We start from the raw sequence: 26836 nt of genomic DNA, 5'->3' as shown, positions 1-26836 counted from the left end.
CCCACAACGCCCCTTTCGGGTTCCCTATGACGGATTATTTCATAAATAACAGTGTAAAATTACTAAATTACCCCTATTTATTAGAAACGACTATAAACGAGATATCTACATGATGAAAAATGCAATGCAAAAATCAGAAAGCAATAAAAGGAAGGATTTGAAAAAGAAACCTTTGAAGCGTGCTTTTATATATTCAAACAGACGTTAGGAGGCTTTTTGGCGCTCCTTCCCCCTACACGCTTGCTCGCTCCTTCCCTAAAGATTAATTTTTACTATGGAAATCAAAAAGATTTCCCTTCGACTAGTTCGAATCCTCAAGTTAAATGCTCAGAACTCAAGAACTTTGTCGGATCGGCTCTCGGAGAGACTTCTAGGGCAGAACACTGCTCAAAAACCCCAGAATACTCAGCCAGAGGGTCCAAAAGTATGGAAAAAGTGTCCAAATGTGTGGAATGACGTCCAAATGACGTCCTATATATAGGAGTGAGGCGCAGTACGGCCTCTGACATCAATACGGCCCGTACTGAAGTTTTGAACTACAGTACGGCCGTATTGAATTCAGTACGGCCGTACTGAAGTTCAAAAACTTCAGTACGGCCGTATTGGTTTCAGTACGGCCGTATTGTAGTTCAAATTTTTCAGTACGGCCGTACTGAACTTCTAGGAGGCCGTATTGAGCTCCAATCCTCCCACATCCTTATTTTAAGCTACTCTAAGACTTCTAAACCTATGAAGAATCATCCTAGGGTCTTCCAGGGTCTTCCAGGAGTCCTTTCGGCTGACTTTCCTTCGGTCTTCGAGAGTCTTCGAGTCTTATTTCCGACCCGGACAATTTTAGGGGTCTACATGATGCCGAGCTCGAGCTCGGCATGGCGGTACGGATAGTACACTAGCCCCCCGAGCTCCGAAGACCGTGGGTCGAGGAGTTTAAGACCAAGCTCGTTAGGGAGTAGTGACCTTTCACGTACGCCTGCTTGTTGAGATGCCATGTGTCATGACTGGTCATTTCCCGAAAACGTGCAAGTGGCATGTTAATGGGAGTGACGGTTATGTAATGATGGTTTGCATTTGTCATAATGGTTTTCAATTAATGTGTCGTCAGACGTGCCCCTTGGCTGACACGTGTCGTGACCGTTTTGAATTTGGAAAAAACCCTTTTCTCTCCCTTGCGCCTTTTCCCTCTTCACTTTACACATTTTTTGCTCTTTCAACTTCTTGTGCACGCTGCTTCTCTCATTTCCGTTTGCCTTCTTTATTTCCGTCGCCGTTCCCGACAACTGGGTTCCGCTCCTTCTCTATTGCTCTTTCTTTTATTGAAGGGGTACCAAGTACTTCTATTTCTCCGTTCTCTCTTCCTTCTCCAATCTTCTCCTTCTTCGAGTCTTTTTGTTTTCTTGATGGCTGGAGAGGGTGGTGCTGGGTCCTCTGCGCCTTCCAAGGGCAAGGGCAAGGCGCGGGGCAAGGCGGTGGCTTCCGGAACGGTCGCCGCCGAGAAAAAGAAGGTGGAGAACCCACCTAAGGACCTCATTCCAAGCATTCTTGGGTACGATTGGGTTCGGCGTGAGATGGGTGAAGCCCAGAGTGTGTTCCGATCTTTCCTTGAGGTCAATGCGATTTGGAAATCGCATAGAATCTGTGACCCTTCCTTCTCCCAAATGATCCGGCTCGAGCCTTGTCGGGCTGGAGAGGGCGTGTACATGGGGAAGTCTACGGACCCTCCCCATTTCTATGTCTTCCAATGTTTCTTTAGGGATTTAGGTGTCTGCCTTCTCTTCACACAATTCGAGTGTGACTTTTTGAATTTTATCAACTCAGCTCCTTGCCAGTTGCACCCCAACAGTTAGGGTTTTTTGAGGGCTTTCCAGGTTTTGTGTTCAACTCTAGGGATAGACGTGTCTCTTCCCGTCTTTCTTCATTTTTACCAGTTGAAGATAGGCGTTCCAACTTACGGCATATTGTCTTTGAGTGGGAGCAGGGATGGAGGTTTATTCACTCTCTTCTCCCAGTCGTATAAAAACTTTAAACAAGAGTTTTTCTGGGTTGCTCTTGTGGATGTCGACCCGCTGGAAGATGGGGCGTTTTACTTCGGCGGGTTGCCAAAATTCTCTTTCTATTGGTGCCCCAAACTGTCTAGGTTTCATGGGGTGGGCCAATTGAAACTGACGGCTTCGGAGGCGGCCGCCGTTGAGAACCTCGCAACGCTCCCTCGTCCGCTGGATTGCAAGCTCGTTCTGTCGCTTGCGAACTCAGCATACAAGGAGAGGGGCCTGAAGAGTGAGTATCTCGTCTTCTTTAAACTGTTAGGGTTTGCGAAACTTTCTTTGCTGATGTTTTTATTTGCTGTGTTTGCAGGCATAATGGGCAAAAATAAGTGGCGCGAGTTGAAGCACCACTACAATGTTGCCGAGATAGAGGTCCCGGAGCCTCAAGAGGAGGAGATCTCCCCCTTGAAGATCAACCGAAAAAGAAAGAGGGGCGAGAAAGAGGTCGGGGGAACCTCTGCCCCTCGCGGCACGGAGGAGGTGACTTCTAAGGCTGCGGATGCCGACGCAATCGACCTCACTGGGAGCCCTCCGTTTGGGGAGGTTCCCCAAGTGACTGTTGCGGGGACTGCTGAGCAGGTTGTTCCCTCTGCCGAGGTAAGTGTGTTGTTCGCTTTAACTTTTATTCTATGTTGATTTTGCTTGGTTTGTTGAGGTATTATCGCTTTGTGCAGGCAGGGATAGTTGCTGAGGTGGGGGCTCATGTTGCTAAGCAAGTCGCCCAGGCCGCCGCAGTTAGTACCTCGTTTTTCGTTTTTCTGGTACTTTTTATGTTGTTCTTTTGTCCTCTCATATGCTGTTCTTTTGTAGGTGGGGGATGTTGTTGAGACCCCGGCGGCTTCGAGCTCGGCGGTGCCCGAGGTAGGTGCCCCTATTGTTGAGCAGGGGACGTCGACTGCCGCTTCCGCTGCTGCTGAGGTTCGGGGCAAGGGGCCAAGTTTCAAGGTCCCTACGGTGACGCCTGCAACCTCTACACCGTCGTCAGGTCTGTCACAAGGGGCCTCCCAGAGCTGATATATTGTTCACCGCTTTGGGAAAGACCGTTCTGATGTGCGCCTGGACCACATGAGTGCCTCCGCCGACATGAATTCGCTGTGGAGTGCGGGGGTGACGCCGAGAGGTTCTTCCCCAAGGGCTCGCTGAGCTTGGAGGATCAAGAGATGATCGAGGAGGCCGGGCTCGTGGAGAGCTTTGATGCTGCTCAGGTCCTTCTACAGAGGGCTACGACCATTATGGACCATTGGAAGCATATGTGGTCCAAGCAGCAGGAGGATCTGGTTAAATTGAGGGGCTGAGTTCAACCCCTGAGGGACGAAAACAAGGTCCTGAAGGAGGAGAACAAGGTCCTTAGTGCTTCCCTCGGTGAAGCAAAATTGTAGGGTGCCGAGCTGCGAGCCGCGAGGGGGGATCTTGCGAGGGTGCAGAAGTCACTGGAGATTGCCTTGCGCTCCAACGAGAACTACGCTTCCTAGGTGGGCGAGCTGCAGGGTCTTGCCGCCTCGTCCCGAAGTCGGGTGCGCTTCCTTGAAGATGAGGTGACGTCTTCCTGTGGTTGGGTTCGCCCCTTGGAGGATGAAGTAACCTCCCTGAAGAGTGAGCTGGTGGCAGCGGCTGAGAAACGCCTCTGCGACGAGGTCGTCCTTGGTGGCAAAGAGGAGGAAGTCGCCTCTTTGAGAGTGGAGTTGGCGAAGCTGGAGGAGGCCAAGGCGGGGCTGGAGAGGAAACTCGAGGAGACTGAGCGAGCTGTCATCTTTGAGCATAAGAGGGGTTTCCGCACGGCTACTCGCCAGGCCCGACTCCTTGTGCCAGGGTTTGACTTCTCGGCCATGCACGTGGAGAAGGTTGTCCGCTTCGGGAAGCTGATAAAGGAGGATGACGTCGAAGACAGCTCCAGCGACAATGCCTCTGCGTAGGCTAAGTGTGTAATTTTTTTTGCTTTGTTTTTTCTTTTTCTTGAAGTCATGTGTTGAACTCGTGAATTTGTTGTTATATATATGTTGTTTTTTCAAGATTTCGATGACTTTTTTGCTTTTGGACTTGTGTGTTTTGCGCTTTTGCGGGGCTCGAACTTGGCCTGATGTGAATGTTTTGTCCTGAGGTTCGAACTCAACTTTTGGCTTAGGATAAATTGTACGAGGTTCGAACTTGACCTCTGTTTTAGAGTGAAATGGATCTTGCCCAAGTTCGAACTCGACCTCGGGTAAGGGTATAATTAAGGTTCATATTCGACCTTACATTAGACTAAGATGAATTTTATCCGAGTTCGAACTTGACCTCGGATAAGCGTATTAAGGTTCGTACTCGACCTCGGATTAGAGTCAAATGAATTTTATCAAGGTTCGAACTCGACCTCGGATAAGTGTATTAAGGTTCGTACTCGACCTCAAAATTAAAGTCAAATGAATTTCATCAAGGTTCGAACTCGACCTCGAATAAGTAGAATGAATTGTACGAAGGTTCGAATTCGACCTTATATTTTCGTTAAGTAACTCGTTGTGAAGGTTCGAACTCGACCTTTATTTAGCATAAAACGTAAAATAGTGCGAAAAGAATATGAGTTGAACAGAATGAGTCATTTTATTGATTATGTCAGTGTGCCTCGTTAAAAACCCTCTCAGCCAAAACCCATTTTTCTATTTTTTGGGATAAAAGACTGAGGCGGAAAAGAGTGCACAACTCATTCATACAAAATTCAGCTGAAATAAAACTTGAGATACGTAGCATTCCAAGTTCGGGGTATAGGTTTTCTACTGAGTTCTTCTAGTCGGTACGCTCCATTTTCCAAGTCTTCTGTAACTCGGAACGGGCCACCCCAAGTGGGTGTAAGCTTCCCATTTGATGTGTCTTTCCGTGCTTCACCTAGCAATTGCCACACCAAGTCACCAACTCGGAAAGAGCGAGGTCGCACTCGGGTGTTGTATCTTCGGGAAGCTCGGAGCTTGCAGGCTTCTTCGTGGATTTGAGCTTCGTCTATAAGCTCGTCAACCAAGTCGAGGTCAGCTGCCAACTCTCGAGCGTTCTGCTCGCTGTTGAAAATTGGCGTCGGTGGGACGTTTCTCCAACTTCCGCTAGGATCATTGCGTCAGCTCCGTAGGTCAGTTTGTAAGGCGTCTCTTGCGTGGTTGACTGGGGGGTACAATGATACGCCCAGAGGACGCTGGGAAGTTCGTCGGGCCACTGTCTTTTGGTATTCCCTAGCTGCTTCTTAAGTTCTCGGAGGATGACCTTGTTGGCTGCTTCGGCTTGGCCATTGGTTTGGGAGTGTTCCACCGAGGTCGGAAGATGCTTGATACCGAGCTCGCGGAGGAAGTCCTCGAATCCCTGTGCGATGAATTGTCGGCCGTTGTTAGTAATGAGGGTGTGAGGGATTCTGAATCTGCAAATGATATTCCTCCAAGTGAACCTTTGTACATTCTCAGTGGTGATTTTGGTGAGTGGGCATGCCTCAATCCACTTGGTAAAGTAATCGATCACCACTAAGAAGAACTTGAGTTGACCTTTCGCAGGGGGGAATGGCCCGAGGATATCCATCCCCCACTGGGAGAAAGGCCACGCCGACATCATATGGTGGAGTGCTTCGGGCGGTTGCTAGTGTGTGTTTCCGAACTGCTGGCACTCTTTGCATTTTTGTATGTAGTCCTGACAATCTGACTTCAGAGTGGGCCAGTAGTACCCAGCTTGGAGTACTCTGGTCGCCATTGAGCGTGCTCCGGAATACATGCCACATATACCCCGGTGAATTTCCTCGATGACGTAGGCTGCCTGAGGCGTAGTCAATCATTTGAGCAATGGAGTGGAAACACCACGTTTGAATAGCTCATCCCCGATAATGATGAACTTCGCTGATCTCATCCTCATTTTCCGAGCTTCATCCTTGTCTTCGGGCAAGATTCCTTCTTTCAAGTAATTTCAGATGCCTGTCATCCACCCCTGGTCTTCGTTGTTATTGACGTTGACGACTTTGCCGTCCAAGCTGGGTGAGTGCAAGGTCTCCTAGATGATAGTTCGGTGCTGTCCAGGCCTTTTGGTGCTGGCGAGCTTTGATAAGAGGTCAGCTCGGGTGTTTTGTTCTCGAGGCACATGCTGTATGGTGAACTCGTCAAAGGACGAGATCTGGTGGGACGCGACGTGGAAGTACCGTTGTAGAAGAGTGTCATTTGCCTGGTACGTCCCACTAAGTTGCTCCACCATGAGCTTCGAGTCATTGTTGCAACTCACTCTTCGAGCTCTAAGGTCGCGGGCTAGCCTTAGTCCTATGAGGAGTGCCTCATACTCCGCCTGGTTGTTGGTCACCTTGAAGCTAAACTTGAGGGATTGCTCCAAAGTGACTTGGTTTGGCCCTTCTAATATGATACCTGCACCACCACCCTTAGAGTTGGAGAACCCGTCAACATGTAAAGTCCATACCTGAGGTTCCTCGGCAGTAGTAGGCGTAAGCTCGGCTACGAAGTCGGCCAGGCATTGAGCTTTCAGGGGTTCGCGACTTTCGTACTGGATGTCGAACTCAGACAATTCTACTAACCACACAATCATCCGTCCGGCGAGCTTGGGCTTTCGCATAATTTTCTTGATGGGGTAGTCGGTTTTGACTATCACCTGGTGACTCTGAAAGTAGGGTCGGAGGCGCCAAGCTGCAGTGACAAGTGCCAATGCTAGCTTCTCGATCATTTGGTACCGCTTTTCCGCGTCTTGGAGAACTCGGCTGATGAAGTAGATCGGCGTCTGCATTTTTTGGTGCTCTTGCACTATAACTGCGCTGATGGCGCTTTCTGCTACGGCCAAGTAGAGGAGGAGGTCAGTTTTGTGATCCGGCCTCTGCAGGATTGGCAGAGTCGTGAGGAAAGTTTTGAAGCTTTGAAAAACTTCTTCGCACTGATCCGTCCAGTGAAAGTCTTTTGGCTTCCGTAGCAGAGTGAAGATCGGCCCTGCCTTCTCTGCGAGTCTGGGGATGAAGCGGGACAGTGAAACTAACCGTCCGGCTAGGCGTTGGACCTCTTTCACCGTTTACGGACTTTGCATCTAGATGATGGCTTTACATTTCTCGGGGTTAGCCTCGATTCCTCTGCTAGTGATCATGAAGCCGATGAACTTTCCTCCTGGACGCCGAAGACACACTTCTCTGGGTTGAGACGCATGTTGTGTCTCCGGATCTGGGCGAACACCTCGGCGAGGTCGGTAACATGGTCTGTTGCCGAGGTGGTCTTGACCACCATGTCGTTGACGTAGACTTCCATGTTTCGCCCGATCTGCTGGTGGAAAACCTTATCCATCAGCCACTGGTAAGTTGCCCTTGCGTTTTTGAGACCGAAGGGCATCACCCGGTAGCAATAGTTGGCATGGTCGGTGATGAAGGACGTATGCACCTCGTCGGGTGGGTACATCATTATCTGGTTGTACCCGGAGTAGGCGTCGAGGAAACTGAGGAGGGCGTGCCTGGACGCTCCATCGACCAGCCTGTCGATGCTCGGCAAGAGGTATGAGTCCTTGGGGCATGCTTTATTCAAGTCGGTGTAGTCGACGCACATGCGCCACTTCCCCGAGCTCTTCTTCACCAGGACCACATTTGCCAGCCATGTGGTGTATCTGACCTCACGGATGAAGCCAGCGTTCAATAACTTCTGTGTCTCGGCGATGATGGCCTCCCGCCTTTCACCGCCGACCTTCCTCTTCCTCTGGGCCACTAGCCTTGCCTCGTTGTGTATCGCTAACCTGTGACATATGAAGTCAGCGTCTATACCTGGCATGTCGGTGCTGGACCAGGCGAAGAGGTCGGCATTCTGGAGAATCTCAGCTTCGAGCTGCTGCCCGCAAATCCGGGTTCAACTGCCTGCTGATTTTTGTGAACTGCTCGGGAAGTTTCCCGATATGGAGGTCGTCAAGCTCGTCAATAGGGCTTGGTCTCTCGTCATGGGAGTCGGATGTCGGATCATGATCAGTGATTTCCACGTGGGTGACGTGAGCCACAGTGGGGGGGATCCTTCTTGCTTTGCTCGCCAGACGAGGAGATCTTCAGACTCTCGGTGTAGCACTGCCGGGCTGTCTTCTGGTTCGCTTTGACGGAGATGATTTTACCGTCATTACTTGGGAACTTCATGGTGAGGTGTGGGGTGGACACCACCGCTCCAAGCTGATTCAACGTCGGCCTTCCAATGATGATGTTATAGGAGGTGTTGGCTTCCACAAGGAGGTATCGAACCATGATTCTCCTTGTGTCCAGAGAGGTTCCAAAGGTGGTCAGCAGGTCCACGTATCCCCGAGTGTGCACTCGCTCTCCTGCAAAACCGACTAGGGGCTTTGTGTGAGGTTGGATGAGAGAGTGGGGGATGTCTAACCTGAGGAAAGTCGGCCAATACAGGACATCTGCTGAGCTCCTTTGGTCTATCAGCGTCTTGAGAACCTCCCAATTGGCTACCTCCACGGTTATGACCATGGGGTCATCCTGGTTGGGGCTGACGCCAGCATAGTCGCTGTCGGTGAAGGTGATCAGCGGAGAGCTTTGGTGCGAAGCCAAGGTAGCGGAATGGACACTGTTGATATTGCCCAGGTGTCTCTTCTGGGCCGAGCTGGTGGCACCTCCTCCTACGAAACCACCTGCAATTATGTTGATTACTCCCCGTAGGGTAGCTGATCCTGTTTCTTGGCTCACCTCGGCTTGCACTGCTCCGTCGGCATTTTGCTGAGAGCCAGAGGGTTGGTCCGTGCGAGCTCCTGAACCACGACCTCTACCTCGTCCTCGTCCACCATAACCTCCTCGGTGACCTTGCTGTCGCTGGACATATTGGCCGAGGTGGCCTGCCTAGATGAGTTCTACAATACGGTCTCGGAGTGTGCGACACTCTTCAATGGTGTGACCGTGATTCCTGTGGTACCGACAGTGTTTGGATTTGTCGAAACTTTTGGGGGTGTGACCTGGCGGTGGCAGGGTGAGCAAGTTGCTGTTACTGGCCTCCTCCAGGATATGTACTCGGGGTGTGTTCAGGGGAGTATAGAAGTCATATCTCCCCCCTCTGTTTGCCCTAGCCGACTTCTTGAATTGACTGTCATTGTTGACTTTGACCTTGTCCTTGTGACCCTGTTCCGGCTTCATTGGTCCTTTTCCACGAACTTGGTCACGGAATGCGGAATGTTCTTCCATCTGGATGTAGCCCGCAGCACGGGCGCGGAGCTCGTCCATGTCGCGAGGAGCCTCACGACACAAGCTGTTGACAAAGGGTCTGGGCTTGAGGGCCATGAGCATGGCATGCAGGGTGACCTCGGGATTCAGATTTCTGATCTTGACCGAGGTGGCGGCAAATCGCTCCATGAACGCCCGGAGTGGCTCGTCATCGTTCTGTCTGAGACTGGCCAGGGCGGCTAAAGTGATGTGGTGAGGCCAGCTCGTTGCATACTGCGCCGTGAATTGCCTGACCAGAGTGCTGAAGCTGTCGATTGACTCAGCGGGAAGTTGAGTGTACCAGTTGAGCGCGGCCCCCTTCAGTGAGGTTGGAAAACCCTGCACAGTATAGCATCCTCATTAGTATAGAGGTTTACTTGTGTGGTGTACATGTCGATGTGCTCATCCGGGTCGGTCGTGCCATCGTAACGGTCGATGTGGAAAGGCTTCCACCCGAAAGGGAGAGGTGTCTCCATGATGCCATCCACGAAAGGATGACGGTGGAAGGTCGCCTGATGTCCCGTGTCGTGGGCAGGGACGTTGCTGACATCTTGCGCCGACCTGTGCGTCGGTACATGAGACCGATGTGAAGCAGGTCTGGGAGTTGGAACCCTAGTCGTGGCTGGTGGCTGAGAGACTGAATTGCCTTCCTCCTCGTGCAGGTGACTCGGCTGACGGGGTTGATCAGAGGGACGTCGAGGGAGTTGAGCGCAAATACGCTCGTTCTCGGCGCGCAACGCCGCTAGGTCAGCTTCACTAGCGGTCCGCATTGCCGCTAGGTCGGTTCCGTGCTTGGCACGCATGTTGCGCAGATCAGCGTCGTGTTGTTGCCGCATTTGTTCGACCTGGTCGATCAGTCTTCTCAATGTGGCTTCGTTATCCATGGTAGTTGTGTGATCTGCATCGTCTGTTGCGCGTCTACTATGGCTTCTAGTGAATACCATAAGCGTGGCCGATAAGAGCTGTCTCGATCGGCCCCACGGTGGGCGCCAAATGTTCTTACCGGAGATCTGCTGTAGAGATGATCCACCGAGTAAGATTGGTGAGTTTCCTTCACTGGTACGTTGATGCTCCAAGATGGGGGTGGTACCTACAAAAGAGACTTCAATGCTAAAGTTAGGGTTTGTATGAGTATATGTCTCGTATAAGTAATGCACGTACCTTAGTGTGAATTAGGGTTGCGTTGGGCCTTGGGCCTGAGATCAGTTATGATCTAATTAGATAGCAGATCTCGTATGGACCGAGATCTCCTGAGATCAGGCATGATCTGGTTGGATTGCGGATCTCGTCTAGACCGAGATCTCCGAATGCGTGTTCCGAGGTCATTCCACGCTGTGATGCCGAGCTCGAGCTCGACATGGCGATACAGATAGTACAAGACCCATGATGGGAGGTGCCTAGGGTTAATTAAATATTGTGGCTATATCTCTTTGTTGTCACAATAACAAACAATTGTTCTCTAAGTTTGTCTAATTGAAAACAGTAAAATATTGGAATGTATGATTAAACAAAGAAAGACTTAGTTTTTCGATTGTAAGAACTTTAACAATGCATAAAGAATTTAAAGAAGTACACCTAATCATGTCTTCAATAAGTAAGTGTATTATTTATCGGTATTGTTGAAATGTTTTTCTTACGTAACTAAGATAATAATTAAAATTATTTTAAACTTTTAAATAGGAAGAACAATTTAAAAAAAAATTGGAATGTTGAAAAAAATATTCACCTACTTTATTCATGATCTCTTTTATATTTTTTACAACCTGAAAAATCTTTTGTCATTTTTTTACAAAACACATAAATTATTGATTCTATTTATATATATTTTTTAAAATAAATCTATTCTCATTTATGTAATTTGTCAAATATGCCAACTTGTTGTTTGTGTTTGTGTTAGGTAATATGTAACAATTCAAAAGAAAAAAATAATAATGAATAGATACAATACAAATGGAGTTTTTGATAAAATAGCCAGGTACCTTTAAAATAGTGATTACCTATATTTAAAAAAAAAAATGAGAGTATTTATTGCGCAAGCATGATTCTATCAAAATGTTTAGTCGTATTATACTTGAAAAAATTTCTATATGATGTATGAGTATATGATGATTATCAGCATGTCATAGTGTTATAAAATATAAAGTTTTACCTTTTCAACCAATTAGATATTATTATTAATTTATTTATTATTTAAAAATCTAACATAAAGTTTGTAGTTAGTTAACAGGATATATAAAACTAATTTGTATTGTCATCACATCACATGTTTTCTATTTAGTTTATATGTAAGAATTCACATATTCTAAGAACAACACTAATTTAATCAAATAATTGATTAGTACTGTAGTAACTAGTAACAGTAACCATCCAATGATAAAAGAAATGTAAAACCATATTTTCTGCATAACATGTGTACTACATATATAATATTATTGTTTAATTTTGCGTACGTTTTAAGTCTTCTTATTTAAGACGATTTTTTTTCTTCTCAAACGCATTATACCTACTAGCTAGTCTAGGAATATGTTTCAAGTTTGCACTATAAAGCATATATATATCATGTTTATTTCAAATAACATTTAAATACAGTAAAAGTTTGGACTAATGTAACTATTAGAAGCCAAACTAGTTTTCCTAAAACGTGGCAAATAATTCAGATTCTCTTTGATAAAGTATTTATGTATTTGACATCTTTTTATAAAAATAAAAAATAAAGCTAGGCAACAAAAACTCTCCCATTCTTTCTACCTTGCCTTTTTCTTTTTTCTTTCTATTTTAATATTTTGGCTGCATACACATACCAATAAGATTAAATGCATGATATAGTAATCATGCCTTTACCAATTAGCTTATAAACTAATCTATCAAAATCATGATGTTGTTCTAATATAAATTAATACCCAGAAGGATCCAGATCGAATAGTCTTTTGCTTCTAAGCCTCTCTTTTGGCATCATGATTAATCGTAAGAAAATTCATCTTGTTCTCACTCGGTGTAGAGATACACATGTAGGAACCCAGAAGGAGACAACATCATCTAAACAAAGAAAAAAAAAATATAAGAAGATTGTGAAAATTAGCAGATCCAAAGTCCAATTTTCCTTTCAGAATTATTCAAAACCACTAAATAGTGAGTGCTAAATGACCTCACCGTGAGAAAAGAGAGAGGGAGAGACTATAAAATAAAATAATTGAATGAAGAGTAGTGAGAGAGAAGGAAATGAAGGACACCTCACTACAATATTTTGTGTACTATATCTCCCTTGGCACTGTTTAATAAATAATTGAACACGACATGTCTTGCTATTGGCCAATTATATTTTATAAATGTCACAATCGGTTAAGGTTTCAAAGTACAATGATTATAATTTCCAGCTTTATTTCATCACATATACACAAACAACTATACTAATTGTACATGACCCACAGGTAATATGTGTATTTTAAATTAGCTTCCAAATGGCATAAGAAAATATACCAAGACTATCACCCAAATTACGACTAAACTCAAAATTCATGAAAGCGACAAAAACTAAAATGAAAGGGATGATGTCTATATGTTGAGACAAGATATCGCTAAGAATTATTACGATCTTTCTTTTGTGATTATGACTGCTAAAGACGGAATTAACAACCACAATAATATCATTGTTGATTATATGATAACTGTCTTATATAATCCTCTCGTTCTCGTGTATGAAAACAATTTTATTAAGGAAAAATGATTAACAATTAATTTAATATCGATATTAACTTTTAATAATTTAACCATTAAATTAAAAATATTTTCAAATAAATTAAGTCAATAAAATTTATAAAATTTGAAAATATTTTTATTTCGTTACATTAATTCAAATTTACGTATATTTATAAAAGTATATTGTATATTAATTTGAATCTTTATAATAAAATATCATATTATCACCGACTCTAATTATAAAATTATTTTAACTAAATTAACCCCCTTTAAAAAAATTAGTTAATTTAGTCAACAATATTAAATTTGTTAACAATTTAAATTATTTTCCCAAAATTATTCACTTACATCTCTTAAATTAATCTTTTCTCTTTCAACTAATCATTTTCACCTAATTAAGTAGTGTGTGTTAATCTTTTCTCTTTCAACTAATCATTTTCACCTCATTAAGTAGTTTTCACCTCATTAAGGCCGAGAAATGATGGAATAACACTAAGGCCGAGAAAACCAAGAGGTGATATATTAAAGGAGGCAAGAGGAATGGGTTAGTGAGGCCACTTTTGGACCTTAGCTCCTAAGTTCTTTTTAATCATAGAATTTATTTTACTTGTATTTCCAATTTTACCCTTGTATTTTGGGGTGTTTAGGACTTAGAATTTATTTTCCCTTGTATTTCCCTTTTTACCCTTGTATTATGGGGTGCTCTAGATGATTAGGGTTTTTAATTTTGGGCTAGGGTGTTAACTAGAAGGGTGACACATTTTTTTGGTGTTCATTGGATCTATTTTTGGTGTTAGAAAGACTTAGGCCCAAGTGGAGGGCAAAGGTTGCATGGTCTTATCATGCACCTAGATATAGCCAATCTAAACCCAAAGATTCCATCCTTGGCCACCAAGTTGCATCTAGGGTTCATTTGCATTTCATTTGGAATGCATTTGCCTACTCCAAATGCAACCCTATATGCCTCCCCTCCTATAAATACCCAACACCCCACACCTTGTAAATACTTTGGATATTGAATATAAAGAGAGCCTTTAGTGCCTTTATATCTTTCCTTAGTCACCCTTGGCTATTTTCGGCCAAACCCTACCATCTCCACCTTGAGAGAAACAACCCTAGAAGTGGCCTTCATCATCATGAAGTGAGCCAACCCTAGAGTACCATTCTCAAGCATTTCCTCAAACACCTTCTACCCAACCTTCATTTTCGTCCATTCCATCATCATCCACCCTAAAACCTTGGTCCACCTTTGAAGAACTTGATCCTTGGAGAAGGCGTCCTCCTCGTTGCTCATCATCTCAAGTTCATGCAAGTAAGGATGCCATCAGTGTGTGTGTGTGTGTGTGTGTGTGTGTGTGTGTGTGTGTGTGTGTGTGTGTGTGTGTGTGTGTGTGTCTCTGTGTGTCTCTGTGTCTGTGTGTGTCTCTGTGTTCGTGCGTGTGTGCGTTCGTGCGTGTGTGCGTTCGTGCGTGCGTGCGTGCGTGCGTGCGTGCGTGCGTGCGTGCGTGCGTGCGTGTGTGTGTGTGTGTGTGTGTGTGTGTGTGTGTGTCTGTGTGTGTCTCTGTGTCTGTGTGTGTCTCTGTGTTCGTGCGTGTCTGTGTTCGTGCGTGTGTGCGTTCGTGCGTGCGTGCGTGCGTGCGTGCGTGCGTTCGTGCGTGCGTGCGTGCGTGCGTGCGTGCGTGCGTGTGTACGTGCGTGCGTGTGTGTGTGTGTGTGTGTGTGCGTGCGTGTGTGTGTGTGTGTGTGTGTGTGTGTGTGTGTCTGTGTGCGTGTGTGCGTGTGTCTGTGTTTGTGTGTGTGTGTGTGTCTCTGTGTGCGTGTGTGCGTGTGTCTGTGTGCGTGTGTGTGTGTGTGTCTCTGTGTGTGTGTCTGTGTTTGTGTGTGTCTGTGTTTGTGTGTCTCTGTGTGTGTGTCTGTGTTTGTGTGTGTCTGTGTTTGTGTCTGAGTGTATGCACATGTGCGTGTGTGTGTGTGTTTATTTATCTTCTTCAATCCTGATATGAGAAGGGTTTATCCAAATAATTTCAAGCATTCATTATCTTTTGTCTAAAAGAATTGTTAATTAAATAAGGATATTTTAGAAAAGATATATTTAATGCAACTAATAATTAGAAGAGAGTCTTATAAAAAGGGACAAGCAAAAAAGTTACAAAGGTCTTCTATATAGGGACGAAGGTAGTATGCTTTTCTAACTTTGTAAAACTTTATAAACTTGATGAATTCATTAAGAACATTTAATTTAACAGTTGGATAATTGAAATTCAATATAAATCGTGAGTTATTGAGTGAAATAACTCTTGATAGACTTTCTCTTAAAGTCATTGGATTCCTCCCTTATATATTTGAGTAAAGATAAAGTTAATCTAAAAGTAGTTATATGTTCATTTAAAGTTAATCCATGATTTCTTCTGAGTGTTTTTTGGGTTGCCTAGTTGAGGTGTTTGAGCAATGTTATAAGGTGAACTTTATTTGTTTGCCTTTAGTGGGATTGGATGTGATTCTGGGGATGAGCTAGTTGTCTACTGTAACGACCCGCCATGGTCTCTACACTTAGTGGAATCGCACTACTACTAGTGAACTAAGGAAAATATTAAATTGGATAACTCATACATACAAGTATAGATAAGAATAAAAATAACCAAATTCTTTAAATACAAAATAAAATGCCATATATGTACAGTCATCCCAAAAATAATATTTCCTAGTGCCGGTCAAACAGACAAAAATCGCTACCCAAAATGGTAACCCTAACACGAGGATCAAACTCCCCGTCTCGCAGCGGTCACCTCGACTCCAAGCTAGCCCTGATCTGCTCCCATACCAAGTATGATCATCGCAGTTCCACCACATGGAAACAGAAGGGTAAGCTAGAATTCACAAATGAATCATAATAATCTATATTACACAATCGTATTCATAGAGTCACACCATACACTCTATCCAATACTACTCATGCATAAAATACAATCCACCAATCATGAAGTCAAACACCACACTTCATCATATTAATAATCATGCAATAAATGCATCTCATGACAGATATCAATGCATATCAATCATCTAATGCGTCGTCACGCATACACCTAGGAGATCTCCACAACAATAGAGCTGTATAAGTGACATTCCATCCTACCGAAACCACCCCAACCGTTTTCACGCCCAATGCGTGATGGCATCCTTACTTGCATGAACTTGAGATGATGAGCAAGGAGGAGGACGCCTTCTCCAAGGATCAAGTTCTTCAAAGGTGGACCAAGGTTTTAGGGTGGATGATGATGGAATGGACGAAAATGAAGGTTGGGTAGAAGGTGTTTGAGGAAATGCTTGAGAATGGTACTCTAGGGTTGGCTCACTTCATGATGATGAAGGCCACTTCTAGGGTTGTTTCTCTCAAGGTGGAGATGGTAGGGTTTGGCCGAAAATAGCCAAGGGTGACTAAGGAAAGATATAAAGGCACTAAAGGCTCTCTTTATATTCAATATCCAAAGTATTTACAAGGTGTGGGGTGTTGGGTATTTATAGGAGGGGAGGCATCTAGGGTTGCATTTGTAGTAGGTAAATGCATTCCAAATGAAATGCAAATGAACCCTAGATGCAACTTGGTGGCCAAGGATGGAATCTTTGGGTTTAGATTGGCTATATCTAGGTGCATGATAAGACCATGCAACCTTTGCCCTCCACTTGGGCCTAAGCCTTTCTAACACCAAAAATAGATCCAATGAACACCAAAAAAATGTGTCACCCTTCTAGTTAACACCCTAGCCCAAAATTAAAAACCCTAATCATCTAGAGCACCCCATAATACAAGGGTAAAAAGGGAAATACAAGGGAAAATAAATTCTAAGTCCTAAACACCCCAAAATACAAGGGTAAAATTGGAAATACAAGTAAAATAAATTCTATGATTAAAAAGAACTTAGGAGCTAAGGTCCAAAAGTGGTCTCACTAACCCATTCCTCTTGCCTCCTTTAATATATCACCTCTTGGTCTTTTCGGCCTTAGTGTTATTCCATCATTCCCTCCCTCTTGAAAAGGATTTGACCTCAAATCAAGAGGTTCCTCATGGTGGGCATCATGACCAACAAAAATATAAAAATAAGCATTAGAGGTAATAGTATATGATAGAAATGGAAAGTGTATCCTAAGAGGAGTTCTACTAAAAATGCTAAAAAGATTGTCTAAATTAAAAGGACTAGACTTTCTAATGTTAAGGATAGGATCCTCCCCACGGTGAAGTCTAGGTGTATAACTAAAACCTAAAAAGGTAAAAAGACTAAAACTATAGCACACTAATGTATTAGTCCTAAAAACTAAAATATCTTGTTGGAAGTGCCCAATGTAATGACCTAGGTATGTATTGGAAAATAAAGAAAACTTAACTAAAAAATTACCTAAACAACTTTGTATTGCATAATTTGTTAGATACATATGAGAAAAAGGTGCTAAGAGGAGTCTAGGAAACTCATATAATCTAAGTTTGTCTTGTAGGAAAGTATTCAAGTTAAGTTCAAATAAGTTTGAACTTCCTTCAAGATCAAAAATAGAAGATACAACACCATGAGATGTATCCAACAAACCATACAAACCAAAAGTTGGGTGCTTTATGAAGAAAACTAAAGTAGAAAGAGTCTTAAAGAAAGAAGGCTTATCTTCCTTGGGCACCACCAAGGAAGTAGCACAAGAAGTGGGACTAAGTGAAGTCCACTTCTTCTTCACTAAATCTTGAAGTTGAGATTCTTTTTCTTTAAAAAGGATTTGTTTTTGAATCTCCACTTCATGACTAGTGGCAACGTGAGAGAAAGAGTTAAGGTCTTGATGAATGAAGAAAGTCTTTTTAAAATCATTTTCAATGGGAAAGTGACTCTCTTCAAGCATAAGCCCTTTGGAAGAAACATTATCCTCCTTACTCTTCTCTAAGAGTGTTGGTTGTTGTTTTTCATTTTCTAGCCACTCTTTAACCTTCTCTATACTTTTCTTTATTTTTTCTTTCTTTTCTATTTTCTTTTCTTTTTCTTTCCTTCTAAGTTCCTCCTCTCTTGTTGTATTTTCTTGCTCATGCATACTCCTAGGAACTCTAAGTTCTTTGCCTTTTTGAGATCTAGTTGGAACAATCCTAGGTTGGGATCCACTAGTTTCTCTCCTCTCAACTAATTTTGCAAGTAGTTGTTTTATTTCCTCATTATTTTTTTCAAACTCTTTTTCTTTTCTCCTCAATTCTTCCTCTCTTTTTATATTTTCCGCTTCTTTTTTTCTTAGGTACTCTTTGAGTTGCCTAATTTCTTCCCTAACACTAGACCTAGTACTACAAGAGTTATGACCATGGACACTAGAATGATCACTCATCTTTGATCCAAAAAGGTTTTCACAAAGTGTTTTCAAAAAGGTTTGAAAAAGTTTTCACAAAGAGTGAGTGATAAAAGGGTTTTCACAAAAAAGGATTTTCAAGGTGCAAGATAGGTATGAAAAGGCCTAAGTGTACAAAGTGAACTATCAAGGGAGGTGGACTACTAAGAATCACTTAAAAACCAAGCCTTTTCAAGTAAAAATCACTAAGCCTTTTCACACTTTTTTCACAAAAATAATTTTCACAATACTAAGGTGTGTGATGTGCACGCCCCCCTAGTAGGCAAATGAAGCCTTCTAAACGAAACAAATAAACAATGTAAAGTCCTAGGCAAATATACTACCAAAGCTTTAAAGCATGCAAAGGAAAGCACTTAAAGCATATGCTAGTCGGTTTCCTAGGTGAAGGTTTTCAAATCACCTTCAAACTACACGAAATTACTACCCAGAAAAATGAAGAGGTTTAAAATGGCCAATTACAACCCAAAATGGAAGAAAGCAAAGGCCAAATACAAGAAGGCCAAAAATAAAACAAGTAAAAAAACGAAATTTTTGAATCTCCAAGTCTTCAAATCTCCACCCCTTCACAATGAACACCCAAGCTTAGCCTTTCAATGGTGTTTGCACTCTTTGATTTGGTGTGATCCTCCAAAGTTCCTTGAACTTAAATCGGACAGCCCCTCCACTCAATCCACCAAGAAAGTGTGTGGTGTTTAAAAGCTTTCCTCACCTAGGTCAAGAAGAAAACACAACCCAAGAGTACAAGAGGCCAAGGAAGAAAACTAAAAAGGCTAAACTCAAGTGGATTTGTTGAGACAAACTTAAGAGTAGAGAGAAAGACTCAAAAACTAAAATTAAGGCACATTAACAAAAGGCAAGCACACAAAAGAGTAAGTCCTAGAATGGCACTAGAATAGAATTTATCAAATAGGCTTAAAAGAAAGTAATGCACTTAATGTGTTTGATTAAATGTCTCATAAAGTCAATAAGCATTGTCCAAAAGTCCAAGAATAACTCCAAGTGCCAAGGTATGAAAATTTGGTCCAAAACTCCACAAGTCTAGCAAAGGTTCCCTTTTTCTTTTGTCTTTGATTCTTTTGATTTTGTTTCTTTTGTTTCTTTTGACACTTGACTAGGTCACGATTTTGAGGTCCAAAAGTCCAGCCAATACTCTTTTTTTTTTTTGAATTTTATAGTTCTCCTTTGCTTGGGTTTTACACTTGTGTTTGTTAGTTTGATGAGTAAGTCCTTGGAGTATCCTTTTAGCAACTTACAATGGCTTAAAGAGACAAGTTTTGAGTGTCTTCTTAAGGTTTTTAATGTGCAATGTCCAGCAACAAGAACTTGCACATAAAAGGAATTTTCATACTCAAAACATCAAACAATACATAGGCATGTTAAGTGCACCAAGGAATACACAAAGTGGCCGAAAATTTTAAAGCAAGTATGTGCAAAGAAATTAATCACACATGATATTTTAGGAATGTAGAACATGCTAGAACTAATTAGCATGCATGATTGACTCTCTAAAGCACATCAAGGACTCACGGCCATTTTATCAAACAAGTGGCGTGCATGTCATTTTTTGTTCATTTCAAAGGCTAAACATAAAAACTTGGAATTTCTTTCAAGGTAGTTCAAAGGAAACAAGCTTATGACAAAACCATATGGATTATAAAATGAAAAACATCATTATATCATGCAGCCCAAAAATTTCCAGCAACTCAATTTTAAAGAAAAAATGGTAGGAACCCTAGCAAGGAAGCCTAAAGCACCAAGATGATTCACAAGAATGATGAGGCATGAATCAATACATGAAAAGGAGGAATAAGAATCATGACATATGACAAGATGAGGACTCAATCATGCACAACAATTTAGACATTCAAGGAGACACAAATGACATGACCGAAAATACCAAAGATGGAAAAGTTACCCTTGAAGAACCAAGGCTCTAGATACCACATGATGGCATCCTTACTTGCATGAACTTGAGATGATGAGCAAGGAGGAGGACGCCTTCTCCAAGGATCAAGTTCTTCAAAGGTGGACCAAGGTTTTAGGGTGGATGATGATGGAATGGACGAAAATGAAGGTTGGGTAGAAGGTGTTTGAGGAAATGCTTGAGAATGGTACTCTAGGGTTGGCTCACTTCATGATGATGAAGGCCACTTCTAGGGTTGTTTCTCTCAAGGTGGAGATGGTAGGGTTTGGCCGAAAATAGCCAAGGGTGACTAAGGAAAGATATAAAGGCACTAAAGGCTCTCTTTATATTCAATATCCAAAGTATTTACAAGGTGTGGGGTGTTGGGTATTTATAGGAGGGGAGGCATCTAGGGTTGCATTTGTAGTAGGTAAATGCATTCCAAATGAAATGCAAATGAACCCTAGATGCAACTTGGTGGCCAAGGATGGAATCTTTGGGTTTAGATTGGCTATATCTAGGTGCATGATAAGACCATGCAACCTTTGCCCTCCACTTGGGCCTAAGCCTTTCTAACACCAAAAATAGATCCAATGAACACCAAAAAAATGTGTCACCCTTCTAGTTAACACCCTAGCCCAAAATTAAAAACCCTAATCATCTAGAGCACCCCATAATACAAGGGTAAAAAGGGAAATACAAGGGAAAATAAATTCTAAGTCCTAAACACCCCAAAATACAAGGGTAAAATTGGAAATACAAGTAAAATAAATTCTATGATTAAAAAGAACTTAGGAGCTAAGGTCCAAAAGTGGTCTCACTAACCCATTCCTCTTGCCTCCTTTAATATATCACCTCTTGGTCTTTTCGGCCTTAGTGTTATTCCATCAATGCGCCCGCTCGGTCACAGCTAAACAGGATATATAATCCTCCCTCGGGTTTACTCGGATGATGTCACTTACACAATTGGAAGTCCAGATCCACCGTCAGGTATAGCACAGCTGGGTACGGGCTTACCACGACCTTGGCATGCATTAACCAAGTCAATTGTGGAGTTCGCCCACCGACTATCCGCAAGGATCCACGCACCTTCCCGAGTACTTGGTTAAGGGAATAACCCTCGACCTCATACCCCGCTCCAACACTAGCTAAGGACTTAGAGGAGACTCACCCAACCCAGTGGCCTATCTGAGCACCACTCTCCCAAATCCAGTGGCCTCCCAGAGCACCACTCTCATATATCAGTGGTCTATCCAAGCACCACTCTCAAGAGACTCTATGTGAGCTCTTCCAGTTCGAAAATATTTTTCCTCTCCTCAAGTCCTAGGCTAGACTCATGCCATAGGCATCACATGCAATCATGCATCATACATCATAATGGTCTGCCCACCATCATGATCAACAATCATACACATGTCATAAGACATCACATGCAATAATGCATCATACATCATAATGGTCTGCCCACCATCATGATCAACAATCATACACATGTCATAAGATATCACATGCAATAATGCATCATACATCATAATGGTCTGCCCACCATTATGATCAACAGTCATACTCATATGAACATATACGCATGTCATATCATATTCAAACATTCATACGTATCATCACAAAGCATACATATGAATCACACCTCACCATACATCATATATCATACATACATGATCTAAAACTTTAACTTTAAACATGCATAAGCATCAATTCATTCATAAACTTATTCACGCTCGGCGTAGCCTGAGCTCGCCCAGCCTAATCCCAGCCTGAGAGTCCCAAGACTCATCCACGCCTAGCGCATTCAACCTGCGCCCGGCCTAAATTCCAATAACAGAGTTCACAAACTCTCATCCAAACCAACAAATCCAGTCACATGCAAACACAAAACACAATACATAGGCTCCATACAACTTAAATAAACCTAGAATCAACATGCACCCATCTGATGCATCAAATTCACCAGAAACCCCATTTTTTTTCCAAAACTTTGAACAATTAGCGAATTCTCCGATCCAGCCATGGATCCTCAACTTCCATGCGTCAATTGAGTTTCTAAACTCACATGCAACTTAAATAACAAACATTCTAGCTTCCCTTACCTGAAGATTGGCTCAGATAGCCAAAGACTGAACAAAAGTATAATTTCCCCTCGAGGCTCAACTCGGAACTTCAGTCCTCCCAAAACAAGCTTTCTAATCTGAATTTCAAGAAAAGTCAGAAGGAGTTAGTGATCTAGAGGAGAAAAGGAGTCAAACAGAGAAATATGGGAGAGAAAGGAGCTCACTGACCCAGAGACCTTCTCTCTAAAACTTCTCTCTAAAAACTCCAAAACTCCTGAAGGCCCCCAACCCCCTATTTATAGACTTTCGGATTGGCCCAGAACGGCCCGTACCGAATTCGGAACGGCCCGTTCCGAACTCCCAAATCACGCACAAAATTAACGCCCAGAACGGCCGGTTCTGAAATCAGAACGGCCCGTTCCGGAACTCATCCGGAACGGCCCGTTCTCCCTCCAGAACGTCCCGTTCTCCCTCCAGAACGGCCCGTTCTCCCTCCAGAACGGTCCGTTCTCCTTCCCAGAACGGCCCGTTCTCAACTACAATATGTAGTTCAATTCAGTAGCTTGGAACGGCCCGTTCCAATTTGGGAACGGCCCGTTCTGGGCTACTGAATCAGCCTCTTCTTTTTTTTTTTTTTTTTTTTAACAATGTTACAATACTCCCCAACAAATAGGAATTTTCATCCCCGAAAATAGGTCTACCTGAAGAGAGGAATGGATACTGTTCCTTGAATTGACTCTCCACCTCCCAGGTAACCTCACCAGTAGCTGCATCCCAAACAATTCTCACCAAGCTGATGGATTTGCCACAAAGTTTCTTCAACTTGTGATCAACCACAGCTACCGGTCTCTTCTCATAGGTCAAGTTCTCTCTAACTTGCACCTCATCCATCTCTACCACTTGACTCAGATCTGGGATTTACTTCCTCAACTATAAAATGTGAAACACATGCTCTCCCTCATCAAATTCTAGAGGTCTCCTCCTCTTATCGGCATAGGACTTTCATCAACTCTGGGTAGCCCTCAACCTTTGCTGAATTTATCTCACCATCTCAGTAATCTGAAGAACTAACTCTGGACCAACCACTACTGGCTCACCCTCTTGATACCAACATAATGGAGTCATACACCTCCTGCCATATAAAGCCTCAAAAAGTGTCATGCCAATAATCAAGTGATAACTGTTATTATAAATAAACTTTACCAATGGTAACACCTCTTCCCAGCTACCCAGATGATCCAACACATAAGCTCTCAAGAGATCCTCCATTGAATGAATTGTCCTCTCCGACTGACCATCTATCTGTGGATGATAAACAGAGCTCAACCTCAACCTTGTTCCCAAAGCCTGATGCAGAGTCTGCCCACCGGGAAGTAAACCTTGGATCTCTGTTAGAGATAATACTGTAAGACACTCCATGCAACCGTACTATCTCTCTGATATACAACTGTGCAAGCCTCTCCAAGGACCACCTCTTGATAGGAAGAAAGTGCGCACACTTTAACAACCTATCAACAATCACTCAGATAGAGTCACTGTTCCTAGCTATCCTAGGCAACTCAACCACAAAGTCCTTAGTGACACTATCACACTTCCACTTGAGAATCTCCATCAGCATTAAGCTCAAAGCACTAAGCTCAAAAACAGCTTCCCTCTTAATACCAAGCAATCCCAAAATCCTCAACAATTCTAGATCATGTAATTGCTTAGTTCCCACCTGTCTTAAGAAATCATTAGTTATGGTGATCATACCACAACTAATGTGATCTTGGACAACCTCCACTTCTAGTCTCAAATCTCTAAACTACTCAATCAGCTCCAAGTCCTTAATCAACATAACCGACACATGAATGAATTTCCTACTCAATACATTTGCTACCACACTCGCCTTTCCAGGATATACATCAACTTTGAAATCAAAATCCTTTAGGAATTCCATCCACCTCCTCTGCCTCATATTCAAACTCCTTTTTATCCTTAAATACATTGAATCTCGCATCATACAGATAGTGCCTCCACGACTTCAAGGCAACCACCATAGCTGTGCAAGCTCCAAATCATGAGTAGGATAATTCCTCTCATGAGTCTTATGTTGCCTCGAAGCATACACTACTATTCTTCCTTCCTGTATCAACACACAGCCCAACCCCTGGTGAAAAGCATCACAACACACATCAAAATACTCACCAGTATTAGGTAACACCAAAACTGGAGAAGTATTCAATCACTCCTTCAATTCCTGAAAACTCGGCTCACAAGCGTCCATCCAAACTAAAAGCTGATCTTTCCAAGTCAGTTAAGTCAAAGGCATTACTATTCGAGAGAAACTCTTCATGAATCTCTGATAGTTACCCATTAACCCAACAAAACTCCTAATCCCCGTAACAGTCCTCTGACGCTCCCACTGGATCACAGCCCCCACCTTGGCTGGATCTCCTGTAATCCCCTCTATCGATATCACATGCCCCAAATCTCACCTCAGACAGTCAAAACTCACCCTTGGACAGCTTGGCATACAACTACCTCTCTCTCAGTACCTGTAAAACCAACCTCAAATGCTCATAGTGATCCTCCAAAGATTTAGAATACACCAATATATCATCAAAACATCGAAGCTCCCCTCAGTGGATCCATCAACTCATCAATTCTCAAAAGCGGATACCTATTCCTTATCGTCAATTTATTCAGTTACCGATTGCCGATAATCACACAAACGGGCCCCACCATCTTTCTCTACTAACAGTACCAAGGCACCCCAAGGAGAAACATTGGACCTCACTACTATTTCTCCAACAAATCCTCGATCTGTTTCTTCAGCTTTACCAACTTAGCTTGAACCATCCTATAAGAAGCCACTGATACCGATCTTGCACCCAATACCAGGTCAATGCTAAATACAACATCACGCATAGGTAACAATCCCGACACATCATCTGGGAACACCTCAGGAAACTCACTGACAATCTCAATCCCAGTGATGGCCCTCTCCATCTCAATCATTCAAAACGACAAACAACATGAAGCACTCAGCTCCATCTTTCATCAACTACTCAGCCTGGCCCGCTGACAACAACACCTCATCCTCCAACTGAGGAAATACCAATCTTCTCCGAGCACAATCTATAAGGATGTGATGGGCAGATAACCAATCCATCCCTAAGATTATGTCGATATCCACCATGGGCAACACAATCAGGTTCACTCGGAACCTCCTACCAGACACCTCTATCGGGCATCTCACACACATCTCCGACGTCACCACAGAAACTGAAGCCGGAGTAGACACAAACAAATCAACATGCAAGGAAGATACTGACAAACCCAATCTCTTCACACAATCAACAGAAATAAAAGAATGCGTGGCTCCAGAATCGAATAAAAATAAAACATCCTCACCTGCTGCCTTCCCATTTCCCTTCACTAAGTCTGATGAAGTAGAAGCCTCTGCACCTGACAATGCAAACACTCTCCCCCCAGCTGTAGGTCTGGGTGGCCTCGGGGCACTCCTAGATGAAGTCGCAGGTGTCTGACAATCTCTAGAGATGTGGCCTGGCCTACCACATCTGAAGCAAACATTCCCCGGAAGGGAACAATCTCTCACCATATGTGCTCCTCCACATCGATAACACTGCACCGACTGTGCTCCGCCCTGAGGAGTAACAGGTCGAGGTCCCCTACTAACAGCTCCTCTCTGAGACTGTACAGGTCTGTCAAAAGGGCCCCTCTGCTGGCCTCCCCTCCTGGACCCAGATGATCCCTCCTGAACTCTAGCAGCCTTACCGCTGCTACCACCACTCTCCAAACTCTCAACAGTCTTTGCCTTCTCAACCAAGGCAGGAAACTCTACTATGGACATGGGGACTATAACCCTCTTCAGCTCGTGCCTCAATCCCTCTGCAAACTTTCTACATCTCCAAGCCTCAGATATGGCCTGAGAGAAGAAACGAGCTAGATGCTCAAACCTCATAGCATACTCAGAAACAGACAAGCTCCCCTGATGTAATCTCATGAACTCTGCCTCCTTAGCGTATCTAACGCTATCCGGGAAATATTTCTCCAAAAAGACCCTCCTGAAGCAATCCCAGTCAACAGGCACACCCCTGCTCTCTAACATCTGCCTGGTGCCTCTCCACCAGTACTCAGCCTCGCCCCCCAGCATGTAAACTGCATAAGCCAACTTTCTCTCATCAGAAGATCCTAAAACACTAAAGATCTTCTCCATATCCCTCAACCACTGATCCGCCACATCAGGATCTGAATCCCCTCTGAACTGAGGAGGCTGACATCCCCTGAACTCTGCTAAATCTCTCCCCTCCTGAGAGACCACCGGTCTAGCTGCATCAGCCGCAGCTCTAGCTGCCTCAGCCGCAGCTCTACCTGCCTCCATATGAGCAAAGTGAGCACTCTGCTGCTGCATCGCCATGGCTATCATCTCCATGGCCCTAGCAATCTGGTCATACTGGGGTCTCACCATACTACAAGAATTCAAACATCCTATTAGTAACATAATACCCCCACAATTCACCAAAGGCTAACACATATCAGAGATATGACACAACAGAAACCTAGAAGGATCACTCCCCACATAGTATCCTAAAAGACTCGACCGGCT

At 43.5% G+C, this 26836-nt stretch overlaps 1 protein-coding gene across 1 annotated transcript; it reads right to left on the bottom strand.

Moving 5' to 3' along the window:
* Window positions 1-15178: 15178 nt before the first annotated feature.
* LOC145955659 (uncharacterized) lies at window positions 15179-26731 on the bottom strand. Its single transcript, XM_083070636.1, has 2 exons — window positions 22264-26731; window positions 15179-15700 (listed from the first exon to the last, which is right to left on the bottom strand). Exon 1 carries the CDS (start codon window positions 26729-26731, stop codon window positions 25271-25273), a length of 1461 nt encoding a protein of 486 aa, XP_082926762.1. The 3' UTR covers window positions 15179-15700; window positions 22264-25270.
* Between the last annotated feature and the right edge of the window lie 105 nt (window positions 26732-26836).

The sequence above is a fragment of the Cajanus cajan genome, chromosome 3 (genome assembly GCF_000230855.2).
Source record: "Cajanus cajan strain Asha chromosome 3, NIPB_CcT2T_4, whole genome shotgun sequence".
NCBI classification, from domain to species: domain Eukaryota; kingdom Viridiplantae; phylum Streptophyta; class Magnoliopsida; order Fabales; family Fabaceae; genus Cajanus; species Cajanus cajan.
This window is presented reverse-complemented; position numbering and strand designations above follow the sequence as displayed.

Bases quoted from the DNA above. Each gene is read 5' to 3' on its own strand.
- LOC145955659 (XM_083070636.1), bottom strand. From the start codon at position 26,731: ATGTTACTAATAGGATGTTTGAATTCTTGTAGTATGGTGAGACCCCAG.